General features: G+C 38.6%; 1 protein-coding gene across 1 annotated transcript in view; it reads right to left on the reverse strand.

Moving 5' to 3' along the window:
• fstl5 (follistatin-like 5) overlaps nucleotides 1–23,477 on the reverse strand; it is a 178,020-nt gene that overhangs the window by 12,310 nt on the left and 142,233 nt on the right. Inside the window, exons 11-13 of the mRNA XM_067599913.1 lie at nucleotides 10,309–10,335; nucleotides 9,967–10,085; nucleotides 4,371–4,520 (exon numbers count right to left, since the gene is read on the reverse strand). Of these exons, the coding sequence (XP_067456014.1) occupies nucleotides 4,371–4,520; nucleotides 9,967–10,085; nucleotides 10,309–10,335 (296 nt within the window). The remainder of the gene's footprint in view (nucleotides 1–4,370; nucleotides 4,521–9,966; nucleotides 10,086–10,308; nucleotides 10,336–23,477) is intronic.

Raw genomic sequence — 23,477 nt, forward strand, 5'->3', positions numbered from 1 at the left:
AAGCACGTGGGGGAGGAATGCATGCAGTAGTTTTACCCTCAATGACAGCAAGAAAAAGCAATCATCTTTTTTCAAGAAAATTATTGCAACCTTGTATTCTCACAATCCCCTTTGTCTGTAGCTTTTTTTCTGTAATATTTGTTTTTTCTATGTAGCCCTAACAGTATTGTTTAGCTAGGCAAAACATATATTGTATCACTGAAAGAATAAACAGCTCCTGAGAGGGTTATTGCAAATAAAATGAGAATATCTGTTGAATCCTAACTAATCTATGAGCGTGTAGTCATCTGAGAAAACAGGTGTTCGTGTTATTCTTTTTCTCTGGACTAACAACTTCTTTCTGGCTAAGGAGGATTATCAAGATCCGTAGCCAATATGCTCTTGTAACTTCAGTGCTGACTGTGGATGTGTCAGAAATGAAGCAGGAAAAACGTTACAGCCACTTCAAACTTTTATCCGTGTGCAATTGGCAATTAATTGGTTTTAACACACAAAATACAATCTGCTCATTAAATAGTCTTCACCATGCATTTAATTGGTGACAAGTTTCAAGAACAAAATTAGTTCATTATTATTACTTTACACATGTCAATCATATTAATAATTCGATGAGAAAATGGAAAGGACGGAAACCAAAACCAGAGCTTGTGTCTCTTACTGTTCCAGACAAGAGACAGGTTCAGGTGGTTAATTAACAACTGCTAATATAATGCAATGAAGCTTAACCTCCAGGCGACTGAATAATGAGCTTGTGACAATCTCTGGGACACCAACCTGCTCACTGGCAGGTCCCTGAGAGGCCTGTGAGTTGTAAACAGCCATCATGGTGTCAGAAACATCTGCAGGGATCTGAGCAACCCTGGATTAACCTGACACACCCGAAAACCCACTGACACCGATGATTTAACTGAACGTTGCTCACTAGAGATGTGCTGAATGTTGTCAGGCAGGAACAGTGCTACTTTTTGAGCCAGACTCGCAAAATAAAATTCCCCCAGCAAAATAAATGGTGCTGCAAGGTGGCAGAGTCTTTGAGGGATTGCTTTTTATACCATCTGTGAGGAAAACTGCAGGGATTGCTGTGTTACAGTATCTGTGAGGGGTTGCCAGGTTACACTATCCATGAAGAGGTGGGTGCCAGGGTTACTTGGTCACCACATCAATGTGAAGGTAAAGTGTAGGTCTTGACAGTTGCAGTATGTATGAAATAGATCAGGGCTTAGGTCTTTGCAGCTGAACTAAAGGTGAGAAAGCTGATCTCAAACATCAAAAAGCAGCACTTTAGATTGCCTGTGGAACAGAACTGCCAAACTTTCAGACAAATGAGAAACCTAAAACAGTTTGTCATATAGATAAATTCAGCACAAGAGGAACCAGATCATACAAAGTCCTATAATGTGTAATCAAACTAGGGTTAGTGTTCAGTAGCACTGAATCCAAATCCAGCATCAAATTATTGAATCTTTAATCAGCTTTTGTGTGCTGAGAAAGCAGAAACATTTTTGAATGGCACCCTGATTGATGTTCACAACCTGTAGAAGTGAGACTAGCAGCAACAGATGATGAAATCTGATACACTGGAACAACTACTTACTTTTAAACCTTATTTCTCACAAGCTAGTTGATCCAAATACTGGAGGTCCTGATTCAAATTATTAAGTTGATAAGATCAAAGTATTGAGATGATTTTTATAAAAGTTGAACCAACTCTCCTAAATTGATATGACATGTTAAGTTCTCACCAAGTCAACAAGTTGGTCTTGTTGATCTATAAAAGCATACAGTCCAGTCACAATTATAAAGTGTTACTGGGTTACTTTTTTTTCTCTCCTCACAAACCATCTTTGGTAAGTACAGACATTAGCTTGCAGAAGGCACTTTAAGCAGACAAGAACAAAGCTGCATTTTAAACATTATCAAATTAACATTTAAATATATCTGATATAATCTGCCACCAGTTATGTTTTTCCTAACCAGCAAAAGACATGGTCAGCACCGGCTAAAAATGAGAAGACTTCTACCTGAATGCTACATTGCTCTTTGCTAATAAAGAGAATAAGGAGAAGAATAAGGAGAAATAAAAGGTTTAATAAGAGATTTGTTAGCAAAACAACTTAAAGAATAAAATAGTTTTTTTTACTATTAGTCTTTTTTTGTTTTTTCAAAAACATCTCAGTACAGCATAATTTACGGTAGGTGATAGCGCACTATTAAGATTAACAACAAGCAAGCTAGTCTGGCATAAAATAGCATTGTCAATGAAAATGAATTAACTCTGGTAGGTTAGTTAGTTCCTTTGTCAGCAACTGAAACAAATAAATATGCATTACGCGGTTAATAGTCTATGCAATCATATTGGATGTCTCTCTTCTCCTCTCCTCTCCTCTCCTCTCCTCTCCTCCTGTGTCAGCAGCTCTTCTGTTAGCAGCAGTATTCAGGCTCCAAGGGCTTTTAGGGGAGACAGGCTTTAAGATGTCACCAGAGCAGTTCCCCCTCCTCCCCCTTCACACCCTGCACTTAAATCACGCTCTGCCAGCCATCTTTAAGGTTGTACGATTCCCTCTTCCTCCTCTTTCCGTCCCGTCTCTGTCTGCAGTCTCCTCTCTGGTCCGGCAGAAGCAGGACAACGAGACTGATTTAATTTTAATTTTTATTCTCTGAGGGGTCTCCACTGTGAGAAAGAGTCTGAATTTATTGGTGAACAAAGGTCAACCTGATGAACTTTTACTTCCTGAGTGTAAAAGTGTAGATTAGATCTAGTTCAGGATGATTTTATTCTTAAAAAACTGCAGAGTTTGTTCTGAGGAGACGCAGTTTGACAGTTTGATTTATTCCCTACTGATTGTAAAATTGATCAAAGTTGCTCCGGTTGATTTCTCCACTCACTGTGTATGTGTATGTGTGTGTGTGTGTGCGCGTATGCATGTATGTTTGTGTGCATGTGCGTGTGCATGTGTGTTCCTACTGCAGCGGCATCGTCACTGCACTGCCTGCTGATCAATGAGACGACCCAACAGAAGTGTAATGTGAATTCATGTATATCAGTGCCCTTTTTTTTTTTTTTTTTGCTTGAGCACCTGTCCCCCAAAATGTCTGTGCACGGCCCTGCCTCAGTGGCAGTTTAAAACAACATGAATGGGCTGTAATCGACACATACATAAACCTTGCGTTATGATTGGCTGACAAAGGTTGTAATGAATGCGTGGATGTCTCTTACTACTCAGCTGTGTTTTACAACTGTTACCGAGCAACCAACTGACTGATTCTAAGCACCTTAGTAACCGTTGCCAATAAAGAGGAAAAATATGCATCATCTCAACTATTTAGCCAAATTTGAATTGTTTAACGTTACTAACCACAAGCAAACTAATAACTATATTAAATGTTAGCTAACACCAGTTACTCTGAACAGAAAATAGGCCTTATAAGAACAGATGTTGGTCTTTAGTGATATTGAGCTGACTGTTATGTACAACTCCTTGCAGCTCAAAACATTTAAAATTTAACTTTTATAATGTTGCATATCCTCCAGGCACATCTTTTGACCATATTTAAAGTGTGTTTTAAGCGTGTAGACACTAAAAGCTTTAAAGCAAAAAGATGATCAAGGTTGTCCATGTTACAGTAGCTGTGATTTTTACGGTAAACAGCAGTTTATAGTTTATTACTGACATAATGAAGTGTCATTCACAGTCAACACATGTATGGCATGTAGCCTCCTGCCTACCTCTGAAGCTCACCAGTGCCAGTATTAGCACACCACAACACGGCACTCACTCTTGTGTAGTGTTCCACTAAATTATTATTCAAGTAGAATATTTTAAGTCCAGGCATACCTAATGTGCTTGCCGTTTCCAAGAAGTTTGGAAAATGTTTAGATGAGTAAAACTCAGAGAATGTATGAGTCCAGTGCTCTCAAATAACTGGGTTTCTGGATGAAGGACAATGTATTGTGACGTAATGAATCCTGAGTCAAAGGGTGTCATTTGATGAGAGAAATGTGTCCTTCATTCAGCAAAATCAATCACAGAAAGTAACAACTTATCAAACCTTCCTGTGAAATATGTTGTTCAATTGATGTGGGAACATTTAATTATTTTTAGTATAACTGTGTGACAAAATAAGTCAAGGAGAAGGGAAAAAAATAGTCTTGACTCTAGCAACCTTGAGGTCCGTTGGCAGAGATGAAGGCAGATTTTCATTTCTGTGAGAAAGAACCTTCACTTTTACAGTTGCACAAACAGGAAATATATTACATTTGTTCCTGCTCTGTGTTAAATTGTTAACTCTTCTCATATAATACATATGTTGCAGAGTTGCTGGCAAAACATGAACATGAACCTGGTTTCCCGGTTTAGTCTGAAAATTACCTGGACAGCCTTCTGAGACTGGATGTCAACAATGAGCACTCGATTCAAGGTTGGCTGTGTCACATAAATAAACTTGTCCTTGATGTTGACCGCTGATGACCACACGCACCTCTGGACTGTTTCTCCTGCTGCAGAGGGACACACCTCCTCCTGGAAAAGACAAAGCACACATACACGCTGTCAACTAATTGTTTTTCATATAGCAGGGAAATACGTCTCATTAAAAAACAATTATCTTTGTCTAGTCGTTATTCTGTGTTGTTTACTACTTGCAGTCTTATCACCTATGCTGATGCGAGTCATGTTATCGTGCCAACTTAGATAAATTAGCTTTGCGAGGTCCTGCAAAATCTCTGTAATCGCTCCCATTTGTCCACACGTAATCCACAGAACAAAGCCTGCAGACGATCTGTGGCTGTTCAGCTTCCAGTCCTGGCAGCTCTCGCCTTCCAGGCTAACTGTGAACCTTAACCGGCCTTCTGGCTCTGGAGATTTCCTCCCCTTCGTCTCCTCCCCAGCCCTCCAAGCCTCCAGTCTCTGCCCAGTCGCCTTTTCCAGACTCTGTGGGCCGATTTAGGGAGCTGCTGGCCAGCAAGGATGAATGAAGGGCTCTGGCATGCCAGGATGAACTCCTTTTCCCATATTTACAACCACACAGGCAGTCCAGTGACAGGTGCCGTCCCACAGGCCTACTTCTCTCAGTCAGAAGGGCACGAGGTAATGCAGGAACTTCATTGAACTCTATTGGGGATGAGGTGGAGCTACAGCAACACTGACAGAAATTTATTCTCATCTCTTGTGCAGCCCCCCACTCATTCTGTCCCCTATATTTTCTCTATAGAGGAAGGTTAAGATGGTTAATTTGGGCAGACATGCAACAATAACATCAAGTTAAGGTCATTTCAAGATGCAAAATGCTAAAACAATGACAGTGCTTTGGCATTTTTTGCTTAATAACAAGGTTTTCAGTTCTTTGTATCTGTAATGTATGGAAGTGTCCAGCTGAAAGCACAATCTGTCAGCGTGCTTGATCTAAAACAGGTTGGCAAAGTCAGTCATAAAAGCCAGAAATCCCTGCACTTGCTGAACTTATTGTTGAGTCATTGGTATTGAACCTTATGAAACCCCTGCAGACCCACACTGTGGTCATTTTCTGCTCTGGGACTGTAAATATCGTACTTATTGCACCTTTAAGAGGTGAGAAATCGAGCATCTGATGCCCAGCTGAGGGTGTGAATGGAGGCGGCTGTAATCCTCCCTGTGTTTATGTGTGTTGCATATGTCTGTATGTGTGTGGGTGCATAGCATGTATGCGATTTATGTAGTAACTGAGAGCTTCTGAAGACTGCAGATATGTTTTTTTCCCTTTATTATGGAAATGTCTACACTCTCCAGATACAGAACAGTATTCATTTTTCATGGATTCATTAAAATCCTTAATGCATACGACATTAAGTACCAACAATACAATACTATATATCTTCACAGAGACCAAGAAATATTAGCATGAGATATTTTTTCAAATGATCTTCATACTTGTGAATGCGGATGATGACATTTAAAGAGCTGTGTTGAAAAATATGAGGGTTCTGATATTCCCCAGTTAAGTCACTGGATGATTGGTAGGGCTAATATATTTTGGAGATAACATCAGCCGTCTTTGGGGAGGAAAACTGAAGAAAACAGTGAAGCATCAACATCCAAAGTGTCAAAATAGGAACTTTACAAGCACTTTTATTCTCCTAAGGTGCATCTCTATGGTCTCAATCCAAACTGCTTTAAACGTAGCACGTAATGTTGATTTCAGTATATTTCAACAGATAACTCGGTTGGAAATAAACTTTTTACATATAATTACATCACACTGAAGCATGGCTTCATCAGACAAGAAATAAAGCACATCCCTTGAGGCTCATTTAACAGATTTTCACCTGGATGTCACAGTATGTCCTCATGCATTCACAAATTGTGTTTCCTTCTGTACCGAGATGTTAATCATCACAGTTTAGAGTAAACAAAGTCCTCTTGGAAAACTAAAAGCTCAGAAAATGCTTTTGGTCATAGAAAATTACAAGAAAAATTGAGAGGAAGTATAAATGCGCTGTTGATTACACGCAACTCCTTTGAAGTCTATAAAACAACAAAACATACAGTGTTTGGTCTTCAAGGGGGATTTTTTTCAATCCAGTTATTGTACATAATATTGATCTGTATCCATTTTTACCTGTTTTAAAAAGGAAAAAAAAATCTTTTGAAATGAAAATAAAAGCTAAGCCCTACACATATATACCTATATATACTGTATATCACATTGCCAGTACATAACTATAATACCCTCCTTTGTGTTTAACTTAAAAAGAATCACTAATAACCCACGCAACAATCTTGGCAGGGACAAAAACATTCATCTGTCTGTAGAGGAAAACAAAATAAAGATACTTCTTTGACTGATTTAACTACAATGGGACATCACAGTGTTTTGCCTGATACTGAATGTATCACAGTAAAACACTCTATATAGCAGTTAAGGATAATAGATTGGCTGTGCGATTACCATAAACAAATCAATCAATGCTCCTTTGCGATGGAGAAAACGTGAGCGCCATGCTGGGAACAGGCTCATGTTTTCCACACAGCAATCCCCAAGACAGCACTGGAACTGGCATCACAGCAATTGCAGTGATTGATATCCTAATACGAAAACACATCTCAGAGGATCGCTCGGCTGATTGTTGTGCATTCATGGCATTGCTTTATGTATAACAGCCATCCAATCAGTGCAGGTTCCTGGATGAAAGGCAGCTCAGAGGAAAGTGTCCATTCAAGAACACATGTAAATCCAACAGGTATCTATCAGCGAGCTGCTTTGAAAGCTTCAGCAATAAACTGTGATTCAGCGGGGAGTCTGGGTATAAAGACTCTGCAGAGAGGTGTAACCCCCTCTGACTCCATGTGGTCTTTCAATGAATTGAATCAAACTGGCTGAAGAGTGAAAGGTGGCTCCAGATTCCGCAGGGTATCATTTTCTGTGAGCTAGCAATACTGAACAAAAGAGCACGTCTCACTATCAATTACAGCTGCACTAATCAATATTTTTTTTATATTTACGATGAAAAAAAATGACACGGTATACTATGAAAGGAGTTGCTCTTAGTGATGAGCCCACAGAGAAATATCCTTTCAGCTCTATGGAGAATTTTGACATAGAGGTATTTTAGCCCACTGTTGCAGCTGTTTTAGCAAAAAGCTCTGATAAACCAGCTGTCCACTACCTGCTCAGCATCCAACTAGCCGATGAACATAGTGAAGCATTTATATGATAAGAAGACAGATATTCCGTCATGTACAGTAAAGCCTTTTCTTCAGCTGGATGCAGAATCCTTACTTGCTCAGCGGTATTTGCATAATAATCTGGACTAAATCCCCGTGCAAACTATACTGACTGCTAATGATTGATTTCAGTAGCTGACACTTCAAGTGTTACTTGTCAAGACCAGCGAATAATAATTCTCATCATGAGTTACGGTGTACATTTTGTCATTCAAAAACACACCTTCCTATTTCCCCACAGGAATTCACTGTTAAAACCTATAAAAAAAAGTTTTTTATCTTTTCTTGATTCATGGTAAAATATCAAATGTTTATGTCACATCGGTACACATTTAATAATGTATGGAAATAATACAATATAACACTGAGGGAGAAATAAAACAAGACAAGTTCAGCCAGTTCAACTCGAGTAGAGCTTGCAGACACACTATACTCTATGCACCTTTTGTAATAAGGCGGTCTATTTACACTCATGCTCATCTTCACTGCTCACTGCATTATCACTCCTATTACTTACAGTGTTATAGTAATAGATAGGATAAGACATTTCACCTCTCATCCAAAAGACTTCCTCAGCCTTTTGGCTTTTGTATGAGAGTAAGAATGTCTTTAATAATCTTAAGAAAGTCCAGTTGCTGTTGACTTGGCCTTTTCTGGATATACCATGACCTGGATGACTGGAAATCGTCAGACATTACACACAGCATTTAATCACCCCCATCTCCACTACAGCATCTACTTGTAGAATCTGCTTGTAGTTTATCCTGAAGGGGAGGGATGTTTATCAACACTCTCCAATCTCTCTCTGTGTGCTTATGTGATTGCTGCACCAAGTGATAAGGTCAGAACCTAGATGCCAAACATTAACTACTCTATAATCTCTTACAGTAATGATATGAAATATTAAATACCATGAGAGTTGGCTGACTGAACTTTGAGAATGCTTTAACCTTTTGAATGAGAGTGGAGCATGTGGAGCTGGAAAGCTGTACAGTCTACTCTATACTCTGGGAGTTGCTGGTTGTTGTTTTATCCCAATTTCTCACCTGGTTGTTTCAAAAGTTCTTAACCTTTGAGTGAAACATTCTGTTGGCTGCTGCCACAAGACCTCTAAGAAATGATTTATTATTTAGTCTTCTACAAGAAGCCAGGCAGACTGGGCCTGATAAAATCTTTATAAAATATGTTGAAAAGAAATAATTTAGGTTGCCACCAACTCCTGGAAAAATAATGTTTGTCTCTCTAGCTAAGCTTGTATTTGTTCACTGGCTTGTCGCTAACTTTGTCTGTCTGACATTTGGTGCTGGGAAGGTAGTGCAGGGTGGTTTATCAGAGCTGTTTTGCTGAAAACAGGTTCTTTCTGACGCTGGAGACAAGGTTGATGAGAGCAAAGTTTTGAGCTGAAAAACCCAAGCAATGAACTGAAAGCAAATTAGCTTCGAGCTAACTCTGGTGCAGTGCATCTTCAATGTTTCAAACTGCACACTATCCCATTCAATAAATAAACATATCAATAAACTCTGTGTAGAGCTGTGGGAAACTGAGTTTGTCACGATGTGCAATCCCTTTCACATGACACATTGATTCACTATTAAATAAAATATGTATGTGGATAAGTGCAGTTATAAGTTCAAAAGTCAACTCTGACTTCCAAGGAGTACTTTGGTTAAAACATTCAATCACAAAGCTTAAAACTCTGTTAAAAGCACCAGACCAGTAATGGAAAGCTAAAGTTAAACATTACACTTAAACATCCTGTAGTCAGTTCACTTTTTTAAGATTTAAGGTTGATGTGAAATAAATTCCGGTGCAGCATTTTGTTCCCAATTACAAAGACAAATTGTTCTGAATTTGCCACAGCTCTGATTCCCCTAGAGAGCGATGGCAGCTGAGGATCAAGGTATTGTAGGATACCGAAAAAATCTGATTCCTTAGAAAAACAGTGGAACTAATTAAGACTGACTGCTATAACATCAACCTATGTCATCGTTATATTATCCAGGAGACTCCCATGTTTCTATGTTAAGGAACAGTGAGGATATTATTAAAAGAAAACGTTCAAATGGGGAATTGAGCTCCTTTTCGCTTTGCAGTTCTATAGTAGATAGAAAAGGATGACCCATGCCAACAGCAAAGCCAAAGCACTCTTCCTCACAGCTCTTACTCTCACAGGTACCTGGTGGGTTCCAGTCCAGCTTAAAATGAATCACTGTTAAAATGAGTCACTTTAAAAACAGCTGAATGTGTCTCTTGTCCAACCACTCACCTGCAGAGCCAACAGCTTCTCACTGGGCTTAATATGCCGTTGTATCTCACATGCCACTGGCTGGATGACTTTTATGCCGTCTTCATAGAACACGTAGAACATGTTTCCGATGCCAAGACCTGTAGGAGAGAAGAAAACAGCTTTGGTACATACCTGAAATAGACTAGATGAGACTCCACAGTGTGAACATTTGCAACGGAAATAAGCCTACAACATTGTTATCTACTTTCAAAGCATCAAATCATTTAATCCCTCTCATCACAGTTCAGTAACCCTATTACAAAAATTCAATTAGCTCAGTTTAATGAATGCTATAGTGGAGCAGAAGCAGCCTAGACGTACCTTCTTCTCGCCATAAAATGTTTGCCACTGTGAGGGAGAAAAAGAGGAAAGCACGGGTGAAAATAAATGCAAGAATCAATAGGGTCCCTTTGTGAGCGCTAACACCCAAACACTAACTCCTGTTGAGGCAAAGAGGAAAGCAGACTGCATGAAAGTTTTATGGAAACTGTCTCTCTGACACCTAGTGCAACAAACAATCGATAGAGCCCTCTGCTTGGAAATAATTTGATACCAAACACTGGAAAATGGAGTGCAGTCAACAAACTACTGTAAAACACTTTATGATTTTTGGACACTGCAAGTCTAGTAAGCTTATGTGGAGTGAGGTGAAAAAACCCTCAAAAAAAGCTTCAGCATCAGATGATCATCCGTCAATATGAGTGTTATGGATAAGCCGCCTTAGACACCCCAGAGTAGTCCACAGGTTTCAGGCTCAGATGATTATCATAAGTCATTAGGAGGGATTAGTGTGCTCCTTCTTCAGTGGCAAAACCAGTTTTGGCTCCCATAACAGGTAATTTCTCATTAAATTCATTTAGAGGTGACATGCAGACATACAGAATGATATGAAATGAAAGCCACATAACACCCTGAGTGCTTTAATTGGCGACCTAAAACACACACCAGCTGTTGGCTCTCGAAGCAGTCACTGGGGACTCTGAGAGAAAAGATGCCATTACTTCAAATTATTTCACTAAAGAGTGATGTACCAAGAGGAGAATCTTGGGCCATTATAAAGTTATTTTTCATGCAAATATCAGAGCAAATTCTTCTACACTCTCTTTTTAACTGTGACCTTCTCTCTCATTGTTCATCTGTCCCCTAGTCTTCCCTCTGCTTCCATTCCATCTTCCATTTTCAGGCGTTTTCAGTCTACAAACCAATCTCCAGCCCAATTCACAACCGATTCTAATCTCACCTCTATTGCAATACTCATTCCCTCAGCCTCTTGCTTGGGTGGACCGATTCAGAGAAAGAAAAGGGGGAGACAAAGCCAACTAGGCACCACAGTGCCATTAGTCAACCTTAATCTTTCAAAAGTGCTTTGTCAAGTGCTTCCAGTGCACTCTTGCATACCTTTTAGCTCATTAAAAGTTACACAAAAGGAGTGGTTTATAGATAGAGGGACAAGGAAGTAAGGAAGGACGGCAAGGACAAAACAAAAAGAAAAACAATACAATTTATTTGAGATGTGCCAAAAATGGAAAATGGAGAAAATGGAAAAGAGGAGTTGAGATGAGATCTTGTGTGCCCGGGTCTTTTCCAATAGCCCACAGTATTGATGCTATTCATCACTTGGCAGAAAGACTGTGGCTGTTCTGCGCATACAAGGGACCCATACATCAACTTCATCATCCATATAACAAAACAAGCTGGCTGCCACTGTAGGCGGTGAGTTCACTCTTTCTGGCCATAATAACTGTGTTTCCACTAGGTTCCAAACACTGGGAACACCACGCTCACCAGCCAGCCTGGACTCTGCAGTTCCTTCCCGTCAGCAAGGTTACATAAATTCAATTTGTTTACAAGAGCACGCTGCTGCGACAGTGGGCCAAACAGCCTGTGGTGTTCACCATAGTGGCATGGCAGTAGACAGCGAATGCATAATATAGGTAGAGTAATTGGATCACAGTGGATGCAAATGCAAAATGTAACTCAGGATGACTGCCTTGGGTTTGCAGGCTTTTGCTGCTTTCTTCCAGGGATTATCCTAAAAGTTTCTTGGCAACACTGACCAAAGCAGTGTGTTTAGGTTATGATTTAATTATAAGCACAGCACAAATATTTTATCTGTGACAAGTGCCCACTCACTGCTGTAGCCAGTTCTAGTGAAGACGCAGAGCTTAAATGCTACTAAAAACGGAGAAAAATCTTTCTTCCTCTCTGTTTTGCTTTTGCTTTTTCTTCATCTCCATTGATACAAAGCAAAGCAAATATCCTGTCAGTGCAATGACTGATAACATGCAGGGTAGGTACACCACACAGTATATCCATCACTGCAGCTATGCCAGTAGGATTTTAGATGCACCTGCCAACACCCATTTAAAGTACACCCAGGCCTGGATTAAGATGCCTCAGGACCCCCCGCTTTGGCTCTTTGACAGATCCTGTAAACCTGAAGATCAGCAGAAATATATCCATATCAATGGTGTCTATAAAAGTAACTTCAGTTCAGCTCTCAAGTGTTCACTTTTTTAATATCTTTCCTTTTTTCTCCAGTTCTGCTCTCTGAAATTATCTCTGAGGATAATTTTCTGTTTATTGATTCTCCTTCAAGGAAGTATGCAACAGTTCCTTTTTTTTCAATTTCTATTCAGAATCAGGTAATTCTTTACTGATTTTCTTAAAAAACAAAATGCTTAAAAAAAAACTTTAAAAGGGTTAATAGGCAACTAATGATCCCGTGTGATAGACCTTTTTTTTGCTTCAACACTAAAAAGTGAGTTTTTGAGAGTCTAATAGGTTGCTATGAAATTAAGTCTTAAAAGGTTAGTAGAATTACAAGGTATAATTTTCTTGCATGATTTGCAAAATATAAAAATTATGGTTTATACAGTCAAGGAGAAGTCGAGAAAGGTCATTTTAAACTGTAATATTTACATCTTATTCAAAGCAGCTGCCAACTGATAGTGGCTTGGCCTTTCTAATGTTAACCTGAACACTAATGAAAACATATCAGCAATCAGTGCTTTGTGCGAGAGGTGGAGCCAAATTCGAATATGGTATTCAGAGAAGTATACCTAGTGGGTGTTTACAAATATTTATTTCATGCAAATATTTTTTAAGATATTTGTTTTCGGGAAGGAAAAAAAAAAAACATGTCAAATAACAGGATGCAGGTTGGGACTCATAACATAGCAAGTTTAAATTGTTGTCTGTCTCTGTGTCATGAATGCATAACTAGCTGCAGATCTGTCTGCCTGGTGGAGCTGAGCTGTGGCTCACTGGTCAGTGCAGATGTTCATGGTCTGGGAAACTGGACTTCGAGACCTAGTATGGGAGCCCATTTTGTAAAAATGTTTATTGAAGGGCACTTCAATACTTCAACACTTTAATATCCTAAAACTAATGTAGTAAAAACAAAAACCTTATTTTTTTCTTTTATTCAAATACAAATACAAATAATTTTGCTGCCCCAACAAATACAGATACTACAAGTACTGGCCTCTCTGCACATTCTTACTGTGCTCACCTATTGATCAAGTTTCTGACAGTGCAAGCAGTCTTTCAGGTTTTATATTTTACCCATACATTCTTCAACCAGCAAATTCTCTGGATTTTTAACAGCTTTTTTTGGTTGCATTTAGCAACTCCGTGTTGCATCTTTTGAAGTAGCTTGAAGACTGAAGGCTAACTTCAACAGAAAGTACCTGGCAGTACTATTTACAGTCAGGTAGAGTATACAGGAATGACTGCAGTAGAATTAGAGCTGGAAGCCTTTGGAGGACTGAAGTCTGTATCGTCTCTTTAAGGGGAAAAGTATTCAAAAGACTTAATCCTTGGAGAAAAATCCTTGAGAGTTTTGAGAAAATGTTGGAGTTACTAGACAGAGCTTAAAACATCCAAGCTTGAAAAATATATAAAAAATAATAAAAAAGTGTTGTTTCTCATCACAAACAAAAACTGAAATTGGAGAGAAATATCCATCTGTGCAATTGATGTGGAAACACCTACAGCTCAGTTTTTATTATTTCATCCAATAAATAATGGCTTTTAAAATGATCAGATTAATAATGGTGTCTTTTGTTTGTTTTGCTCCATAATATGTACAATTTCATGATATTACATTTTTACAAGAGTTAGGGTGCCACTTGTGGTGACTGCATCTACATCACCCTTGACCTATATGTAACCTTTAAGTTTTATTTACTTGTTTTAAAAATATTATATGAATATTTAACAAATTGCTAACCCTATGTTTGTTTTTGTGTGCATGCTTTGTTCACACTGCTCGTTATGTTTTGATTTGATTACTTATTTAAAAATATCAGTAGTCTTATCACTGATATTAGTTCATCGCCCTTTTAGAGAACGCGTCGACAGAAAGATTCATATGCTGTCATGTTGTAACCAGGGCTTAAAGGCGGTAAAAACTTTCCACTGGATTTACAATATTCATCTCACAAAGCCTTCAGCATGAAACTCAGTCGACAGGCGGTGGGCTGCAGACAGTGTGGATAGCGTCACTGCCTGGTTAGAGCCCCTTGTTGCTGACAGCGTGTCCAACACTGTGTGAAAGCCCGCTGTGATGGGGAGGGACACCACTGATGGAAACATGGACGCTATTTTGGCACGAGCTGATCTTCTCTATTCAGAGGATATGGAGCAGACTGCATGGCGGACAGTGTAGAATAAAACGGTTTTGTGAAGACTTTTGGTGTGGAGCGGAGGTTCTCATCCGTGTGCCGTCGAGGCCCTGGAGATTGCAGGGCTTTGTTCCAACCAATTACCTCACCAGAGGATTTCACTGATTAGATCTTCCTCTCTGCCTGAATCTGTGAAATCAGCCAGTGCTGTGTTTGATTGGAACAAAACCCAATGAACTGCTAAATGTCAGAAAATGCTTGCGAAACACTATAAAAGAGTAAAGAATAAAGACAGTGGAGTATGCAGAAGATGGCATAGGATAGAGGAGGTGGTAGAAAGCACAGAAAGAAGCATATGGAGCATAGACAGCACAGTTATTAATTATAAAACAATAGATATTGATTAAAGAGGCAATGATGAAACACCCATAATTTATCTGCAAGGGAGCTGAGAGGGTTACTAATCAGTGACACCAATCCAACAATTATTTGCCAAGTTTGGAAATTTCTACATTTCAAAGTATCATTTTGTGTCATATGTAGACTTTCTTAAATAAAAGAAAAGAAAATTCTTCCAATGGGATGAGATAACCCCATGCAGCTTTCCTTGTTTCAGGAAATATGTTGAAATGAGTCGAGTTAGTTTGACACGCGACAGAGCAATTGGATGTTGGAACCAGAAAATAATGCCTGGTGAAATAATCTCAACTCGTCTGCAGATTTGTCACTTTTTCTTCAATAAATAAGATCTTTAGTCTCCATAATAAACTGACTGAGTGGAGATGTTTTACTGTGCAACACTCAAACTCACTCTCCAGCCCACTACAGTTTCTAGACTCCCTGTTCCTGCTGAGGTACATAAAGGTCATCTATTACTTAATGGACCTTCACTATGAGTCATAAAGCATAAAGTACAGTAAGGAGAATATACTGGAGTCGTGAGTGGAGACCAGAGTAGGATGCAAAGCAGGAATGTACACAGATATTTTGATGGGCAGTTCTGTCCCTATTTCTCACTCTGATGCTGTCTCACTCAACAAGTCCTCCAAACTAAACAAAGTAAACAATAAAGTCTGTGTGTGATTTCCTTCCACTATGAGCCATAGAAGTGTTTTGTCTGGTTCTGGATCTGGTTGGGATGGCGTTGCCTGCGACTCAGCTTGTCAAGTTGTTAGTGGCTGGTTTTAGAACGCAGGGCACATCGCCTGTTTCAACAGCCAATCAGCTCGTAGTGAAGTCAGCTGGTCATGTCAGCAATCTGTTGGCTGGTCGAAATAGGAGAGTTTTGGATGGGAGAAAAGAAAGCCTCGACTCTCTCTTTTTTCATTTTTTTTTCATGTTGTTGCCGTTTCATCAAGGCTAGAAATGCAATGGTAGCAAGTAACTCACCATTACTATCCTCATTCATATTTTAAGATGATACAAATTATATCCAGCCACAAAAAAAAACCTGATAAGCCACCAGATAGAATGGAAGTACGAAGTTGTTGCTATGGAGACGATATAACATCTTGTCTAGTGGCATTGGTGTAAACTGGCAGGTTTTGCAGACCGCCACATTGCAAGTAGTTGTGAGTTTCAACTCATCTTGTCGTGAATCTTTGGTCTGAACTGGGCTTTACATCACAATGACCAAAAACCAGATGCCAGTGAAACCACCATGTTGTGTCCTCTATGCTAATTACCCCTTTAATGAGAACCACTTACGAAAAATGCATACAGTGCAACTTTAGTCTCAGGCAAACATGCAAACTAACCATAACTGCTGAGTTAATTGCCCACATAATGATAAAGACCACCTTATATTGAGATTATCTATGCACAAAGTCAAAAAGAAAGAAAGTTAGACATGGAAAAATGCAAAGTTCTTCATCAATTCAGTCACTGAAAGAACAAGTGTCACTTAAAACAATAATGTCATCACTCTTTGAAATGGAGTTGGCAGACTTCCTCTAACAATAATAGCTCTACGAATAATTCTATAATTATAATTTCCTTATTTAGTCCAGAAGGATACTTCAGTAAAAGAGGGCAAGGGGGCAGCAGCATGAGCCAGTATACATAGTAATACAGTGCTCTGCAGGTCTCTGATATGAGGCATGAAGTGCAGCATAATGTAGAGTCATAACAAAGTGGGGAGACTAAAGCAACAAAGCCTTGCAGATCCTCTGACACTGCAGAAATAATTGGCACATTGTGAAGGGCAGATATTTATGCCAGTTTAGCGGCAGACTGTCAGAGATGGATGGTGCTCTGCCTGCTGGTGACAGACTTTGTTAAAGAGATCTCAGAATAGTGACTGCTCAGGTTTTCCCAAACAACAAAGTGCTTGGGTAAATTTGAGAGAAAAACAATTCACTTTAGTGCTACGCCTGTGAAGAAAAGGTTCTGACCTTCATGCTCCTTGGTGGTGAATTCATCTAAAGACGATCATTCATGCCTCGCTCATCAAATCATGTTTTTCAGTTCATCTCCTTTAATAATACCTTATTCAGCCCTTTGTCAACTGGTTTAGTTAGTTATTCGGCTCTCTCTTATTTAGGTGCTTGAATGAGAAGCCTGAGGCACGTCATAAACACAATGATTTCACAAAATGAGATCATTACTTTCCACAAAGTCAGATTTCTAAAACATTTCCAAGTATAATCACAATATGTCATTTGAATCTCTGTGTGTTTCAGATCAATGGTGTTAGATCAAGGGTAGTCTGGCGCCACAACATGCCCAACAGCATCAGAATTTCGATGGGATCAGAGTATGGAGCTCTTGGTTGAAAGCAGCCACAATTCGGCTATGCCACTCATTTTAATGATGTGCATATCTTTTTCATGAGCCCAAAGATAATTCATTTAATACTTGTGAACATCGCTGGTTTTCTTGCCAAAGCTAGAGAACCAACAGGACTACAGCTTGAATATGTGGGGAGACAAAACAGTAGCAAATGAAAATAATGAAAAATCTTCTGACTGGAAAAAGATGCTTTTAACTCTTACTATTAACTGTTTTTTGGGTCCTGCGGCATGATGATTATATAGCAAATTACTCATGATCACTGGATTAAGTCCTAATGAGTCAATTATTTTTTTAGAGAAATGCTCATGTCATTAAAGTGTCTAAACATGGTTACACATCTGTGTGTTAGCACGTGATTGTGTTGTGCTTGTGTCCTATTAAATGTATTTTGGAAGTTACATTAATTAGAGACAGAATAATTTTGTAGCTTTAAAAATAGCTTTAAAATGGTTAAGGAAATGTATTATTTTAGACATGATAACGTTTATATATCATGGTTTGGTGTGTTTAGTTCAGATCTACATCAAAAACATTTTTCTCTCCATATTTCTCCCTGTAGCCTCTCAGGATGTCAAACCAGATGCTGTTCTGTAAATGGGTAATAACTGGAGCAATGACTTTACAGAGGCTCTCTGGCCAGAACATGATGCCATATGGAGCTAATGTGGATTTGATGTACTCAAGTCTGTGAGTTTGAATGAGGATTCTGACATGACTGTAATGCATGTGACATAAGTGGGGGACACGGATGCTCTTAACCTGACTATTGATTGATTTTTGGCACTCTTGGTTGGTTAAGGCCTGCATGAGAACTGACATAGGTGTAAGTAAACAGCATGTTTTTTAGTATTGGCACCAGTATCAAAAATTGCCTGAACATTTCCTGTGATACTATTCTTTATCTTGACCTGGCTGAAGATGTGGATGAAGTGAGTTTGTGCAGTGTGACCTCTGCTATCAATTAACCCACAACCAGTCTTCCTCCCGTCTGAGAGTTATTGCCAGCGAAGGGATGGAGTTCACACGGGCTCTGCACTAATAGTCACTGCTGGTGAAAAACTGAAAGTTTGTGCTTTGCTTCACTAGTGTACGAGTGTTGATGAATATGAACAGCGGAGGTCAGCGAGAGGCCACCAGTCACTGAGGTTCGGAGAGAAGTGAGACGGTGAAACAAGGTAAAAGATCATTGAGGATGAGACATTATTCTGAAAAGGTAAAGCTAGGCCAGCTGCTGTCTATGGTTGGCTAACTGCTTATGTTTCTCGCTCTGTCAGTGAAGGGTATTATTAAAACATAAGTAAATTCTAATGTGATCTCAAGTGTACTGGCTGCATTTGGCATCTGCCTGTGAATGTTTTACAAATGCAGGTTACCTCTGCCTCACCATTACTAGATGTCGTTTCTGGGAGGGTAGCTTATGCAAATGGGTGTACAAGTGTTGTGGCAGGAAAATGAACAGTGAAAAGAGAAGGACAGGCAGGAATAACAATAGTCTTTGAAGCTGGAAATGTTCATACTGTTGCTTTATGAAAAAATACACTGAAGATTTTCCAATGCTGTGTGATCATACAAGTGATGTACCTGGAAAACCTGAGTGCTGATTCTAACTTAACTGCATTCGGAGGTGCTTGTAGAGCACAGGCTGGGATTAATTGATGGGTGACCTGAAGCAGAATCAGTCTTCCTCGTTCTGTTCTTTGGTCAGGTTACCTTGACCAAGAAGTACTTGCATACAAGGAAACCTTTATTTGGTATTTCATCAAGGGAAAAATTATGAATTTCTGTGTTACCTGGCAACTTTTCTTGAAAATCCAAAAAACAGATAAACTGGACTGATAATGTATTTTTCATGATTTTTTTTTTTCATTATTTCTTTCTTGCTTTATTTTTTTTTTCTCATGTTTATTTGTAATTCTAAACAGTATACTGTGTGTTGTCTGCTTTTCTCTGTCTGGCAGCATTGTTTTTGTGGTGGGATGGGGGTAAGTAAAAACATAAAATGTTTATTTCATGTTATTCTGTTTGCTTGTGTCTTTATAAAAAAGATAAATTTGGTTGTCTGTTGTATGTTTTTAGATTTGGACTTGAGAAAAGTCACACTAAAATGTGTGAACTAAATTTCCTTTAATTGATGGAGCTGTCAAAAGGTTTTCATATTTGAATAAATGCTCAAAATGTTTGGCCATTTTTGCCTTTATTAGACAGTCATGGTGAAGTTGCAAAGAGGAAACAAGGGAAGAGAGATGGGTATGACATTCAACAAAGCTCCCCAGCTAGAACCGATGGTTTTCAGAATTCAAATGTTTGTGAGAAAAAAAAAAAAAGTGCTGATAATTTCAGTGTGAGATTTACAGAATATGAATGTCTGAATGTTTTGGGTGACAGCAGTGCCACCATTACTGAAGTGTGCCAGCATCCCAACTGAGCATGTGAGCATGGAGCAGCGGGGTGTGTGTAAACTGCAGATGGGTGTTGTTAAAGTAACACATCCAACAACTTTAGCTAAATGAACAGCGCTGCATGTTCTAAACATTCATTGGAAGATCATTTGTTTTGCACTAGTTATAATGTACCAAGTGCCAATCCACTGGTGTTATTTCTATTTTTTTGTCTGTATTAACAGTGGCTTGTTAAACATATTAATATCCACTAACAAGACAACAATCGCTCAAGTAAAAGCAGCTGCAGTGTACAATCGTTGTGCCTGATAAAGTTTGCTGTGTTAACACAGAACATCACAATACCCAGGAGCAGCTTAGATTCTCCTAGTCTCTCTGCTCTGGCCTAAACACTGATGTACTGACGGCAGCTGGCAGATTTCCCAGAACATATCACCCAGCCGCCCCCTTATTGGAGAGCCCAATATAAATATCTGTCCATCTCCAGTGGCTAATCAAATGCCAAGATAATGCAAATAACAAGAGAGGGTCAAAACTCAAACCTGTACCCTTCTCACAGATTTAATGAGTTTTGTGTTTGTTTGTTTCACCTTCTTACATGAGCAGTTGCTCAGCCATAAACAAAGCTGCACTCCAACATTAGTCTGTTTTTCTCCTATACACCAATATTGAAGTGATCTGCTCTCTTGCATTTGGAAAAAAAAAGAATCAATTGTATTTGTTAGATATTTTGACACTTTAACAAATCTAAAATTAATTTGAGCAAATTTGATCATACCAAGTTTCTCCTAATTATCTATAAACTGATGTAAATTTATTTCACACATTGAAAAACAATAAAGTGATTATAAATGTGTAAACATCGACAGTCGTGAGTATTTTTCTGCGCATTGACAACCCCTTTAGACTGAGTAGACACAATTTGCTCAATAGTTTATGATCTACTTTCTTTCACACCTCACACTTTCCCTGTTACCTCACACACACACACACACACACACACTCAACTGTAAAGTACTTTGTGATGGACCTGTTAAAAGCACTTTAGACTACTGTAGCACTTTAGAAATAAATTTGACTTGACTTGACCTTTTGTGACTATTAAACTAATTACACTTATAAAGCTGAGCAATCTGATAATCTGTCTCTTCTTTGTCCTATGCTTCTTTTGTGTGATTTTTATGTGACGTTGACAGAGCTGGTAGGGTGCTGTGAGTGCATGAAACATGTCTGGTTTGAATTTTACTGACTTATCTACTTATGGCTAATGTAGCAAGGAGATTCTCATATTACTCCTACTTATACCTGTCTAGACCCTTCCCAGCCACTTTTACCTGGCTGGTCACGGCCACATTTTGTCACTTCTTCCTTTCTGCTTAGCTGTCACTTTCCATCTTCACGACGCCATTCAACTGGCAGATAGGGGGTTTGAATTTCTATTTGAGGTATGTGTAGTGCGCTATCCTACTTTGTGTTAAACTACCAGTTGTATATTTGAATTAATAGTACCATTGCAAATGCCAAGTACACATAACCCCAGCAGTGAGCATCCAGAGTTGTGGAAAACAGGGTAGATCCCACCTGTAGAGGTAGACGCTGTTATTTTTGTATTGATCTTTAACAAAAATGACAAGTTTCTTTACTATATAGGTGTCCAGTGAGGGGGCATTTGAGATGTGCCATAGTAGAGGTAGGATTAAACAATTCAGTATCTACTCTATTGAAGGCAGGAAATTTGATATTTTTTTTATAACTTTTCTTTTCTTTATTTTTAGGATAGTTTGCTACTATTTTGTCTACAGCTTGTTTTGCCTTTTGTTTTTGTTTTTGCTTAATTCTATCTTCTTCTATTTTGTCTCTTATGGTTTAGCATATTTTTAACTAATTTTTGGCATTGTTTATTTCTGTTTTGTGAGACGAACCCACTGTGCCCTTTCAATCCTATTAAATGTACTAATGCCGTCTTTGCACTCACTCATTTAGTGTTGGTATCTGTTGGCTGTACTGTTGGGGTGCTGGCCATTTGGTTAGCGATGCACCTGCATGCAGATAAGTATTGCACGATACTTAGAGGTGTTTGCTTGCAGTGATAGTGTGTGTGTGTGTGTGGTGGTGTGAACATGTGGCAAAATAGAATTGTATAAAGGCTGGTCCTGCAACAGCCAGCCTGTCTTGTTAATTGTATCCTTTTTTTTGTAGTGTGAGGAACCAGCATGGCATTTTAGGATCTCCATATTGTGCAATTTTAAATCTGAATACCTGCTTTGACCATTATAAAGTGGTCCTCCAGTTTTACTGCAACAGTCTTACTCTTTTTAAATACATTTTTATACAAATGCACTTGAAGCCATGTTTCTGTCTAATTTTTTTTACAACATTATCTGTGTGTTGACCTGTATACAGAGGCTAGTCTTGGGTGGACCCAAGTTAAGGTGTGGTTAGTAGTGCTTTACCCTCCAGTTGGGCAGGTCACACTAAGGAGTTAACAAGTTCATTCTTTATCACCTTGTCCTGATATTCTATATTCATCATAATTACAGGGGGTAGGCAAAGTGAAAATTCCTGGAAATAACTCTGAAATAACTCAATTACAAAAGGTGAATTACATTAAATTCAATGCCAATTAGCAGCATTTTTCAGCTGTGAAAGAAGTCTGAAAATCCGCTCTTTGATATGCAATTTTCAAAGCCACATGAGATAACAAACGGATCTCCAAAGAGACTAAATCACCTGTGATCAAAACTGCAGGTGCATCAATCCAAAAAACCACAAAACTATTTAATATGTCAAGGAAACCATGACAGAAAATCACAGCAACATATGCTACACAAAGCAAACTGCAATGACAAAGAATAACAGCAGGGTAGATAAATTATGTAGGGGGTTGAAAAATACAGTTTAACTCCATATCAAACATGTATGAACCATCTTTGTAGTTTTCATGAGCTATTTACATACGTTATTTGATGATTCCATTTAGTTCATGAGGGAGTTTTTTGAAGGCTTGTGACTGTTAAACCTGTAAAGCTGGAAAATCTGATCTTAGTCCTCTTTCTGTTTCTTTCTTATCCCAAACACAGATTCTGAAGGTTCAGGATAAATCTGGCAAAAAATCACTGTTACTTATATTGTCAAAAAAATCCACTGAAAAGACTAAAACCATCAGTGATTTGATTCTATATAGTATGATATTGTTTATTAGTTACTGTATAGTTTATTCTCCTTTGCCATAGAGCTCCTTGTTAAATAAACTATTAAAAAACATTAATGAGCCACACCATGGCCACTGGGTGACATGTTCATTGCCATGAACACGGCCATTATAGTTTATTTTGAGTTGATCCCACATACTACATCTAAATAAATACATGCTCGCCAATCTGAGGCTCAAAAGAGTCCCAAATAAATGCACTATTTACTCCTGTTTGAGTAACATTTGCTACAAACTACAGTGCCCAGCTGTAGTAGGAAATTATTTAGTTTTTTATTGAGGAAGTAAGTATATATTCATGACTTGTTTTGTAAGTCTTCAGTAGTAACAAATGGACTTGGGGCTGAGAGCCACAAAATATTGAAAAACTGAAAATGATTCAGCAACTATTTTGGTAATCAAAAATTAGGATGTCACATCAGACATTCATCAAGCACTAATGTGAAACATTTTTCTGAT

The sequence above is a fragment of the Thunnus thynnus genome, chromosome 9 (assembly GCF_963924715.1).
Source record: "Thunnus thynnus chromosome 9, fThuThy2.1, whole genome shotgun sequence".
Lineage (NCBI taxonomy): Eukaryota > Metazoa > Chordata > Actinopteri > Scombriformes > Scombridae > Thunnus > Thunnus thynnus.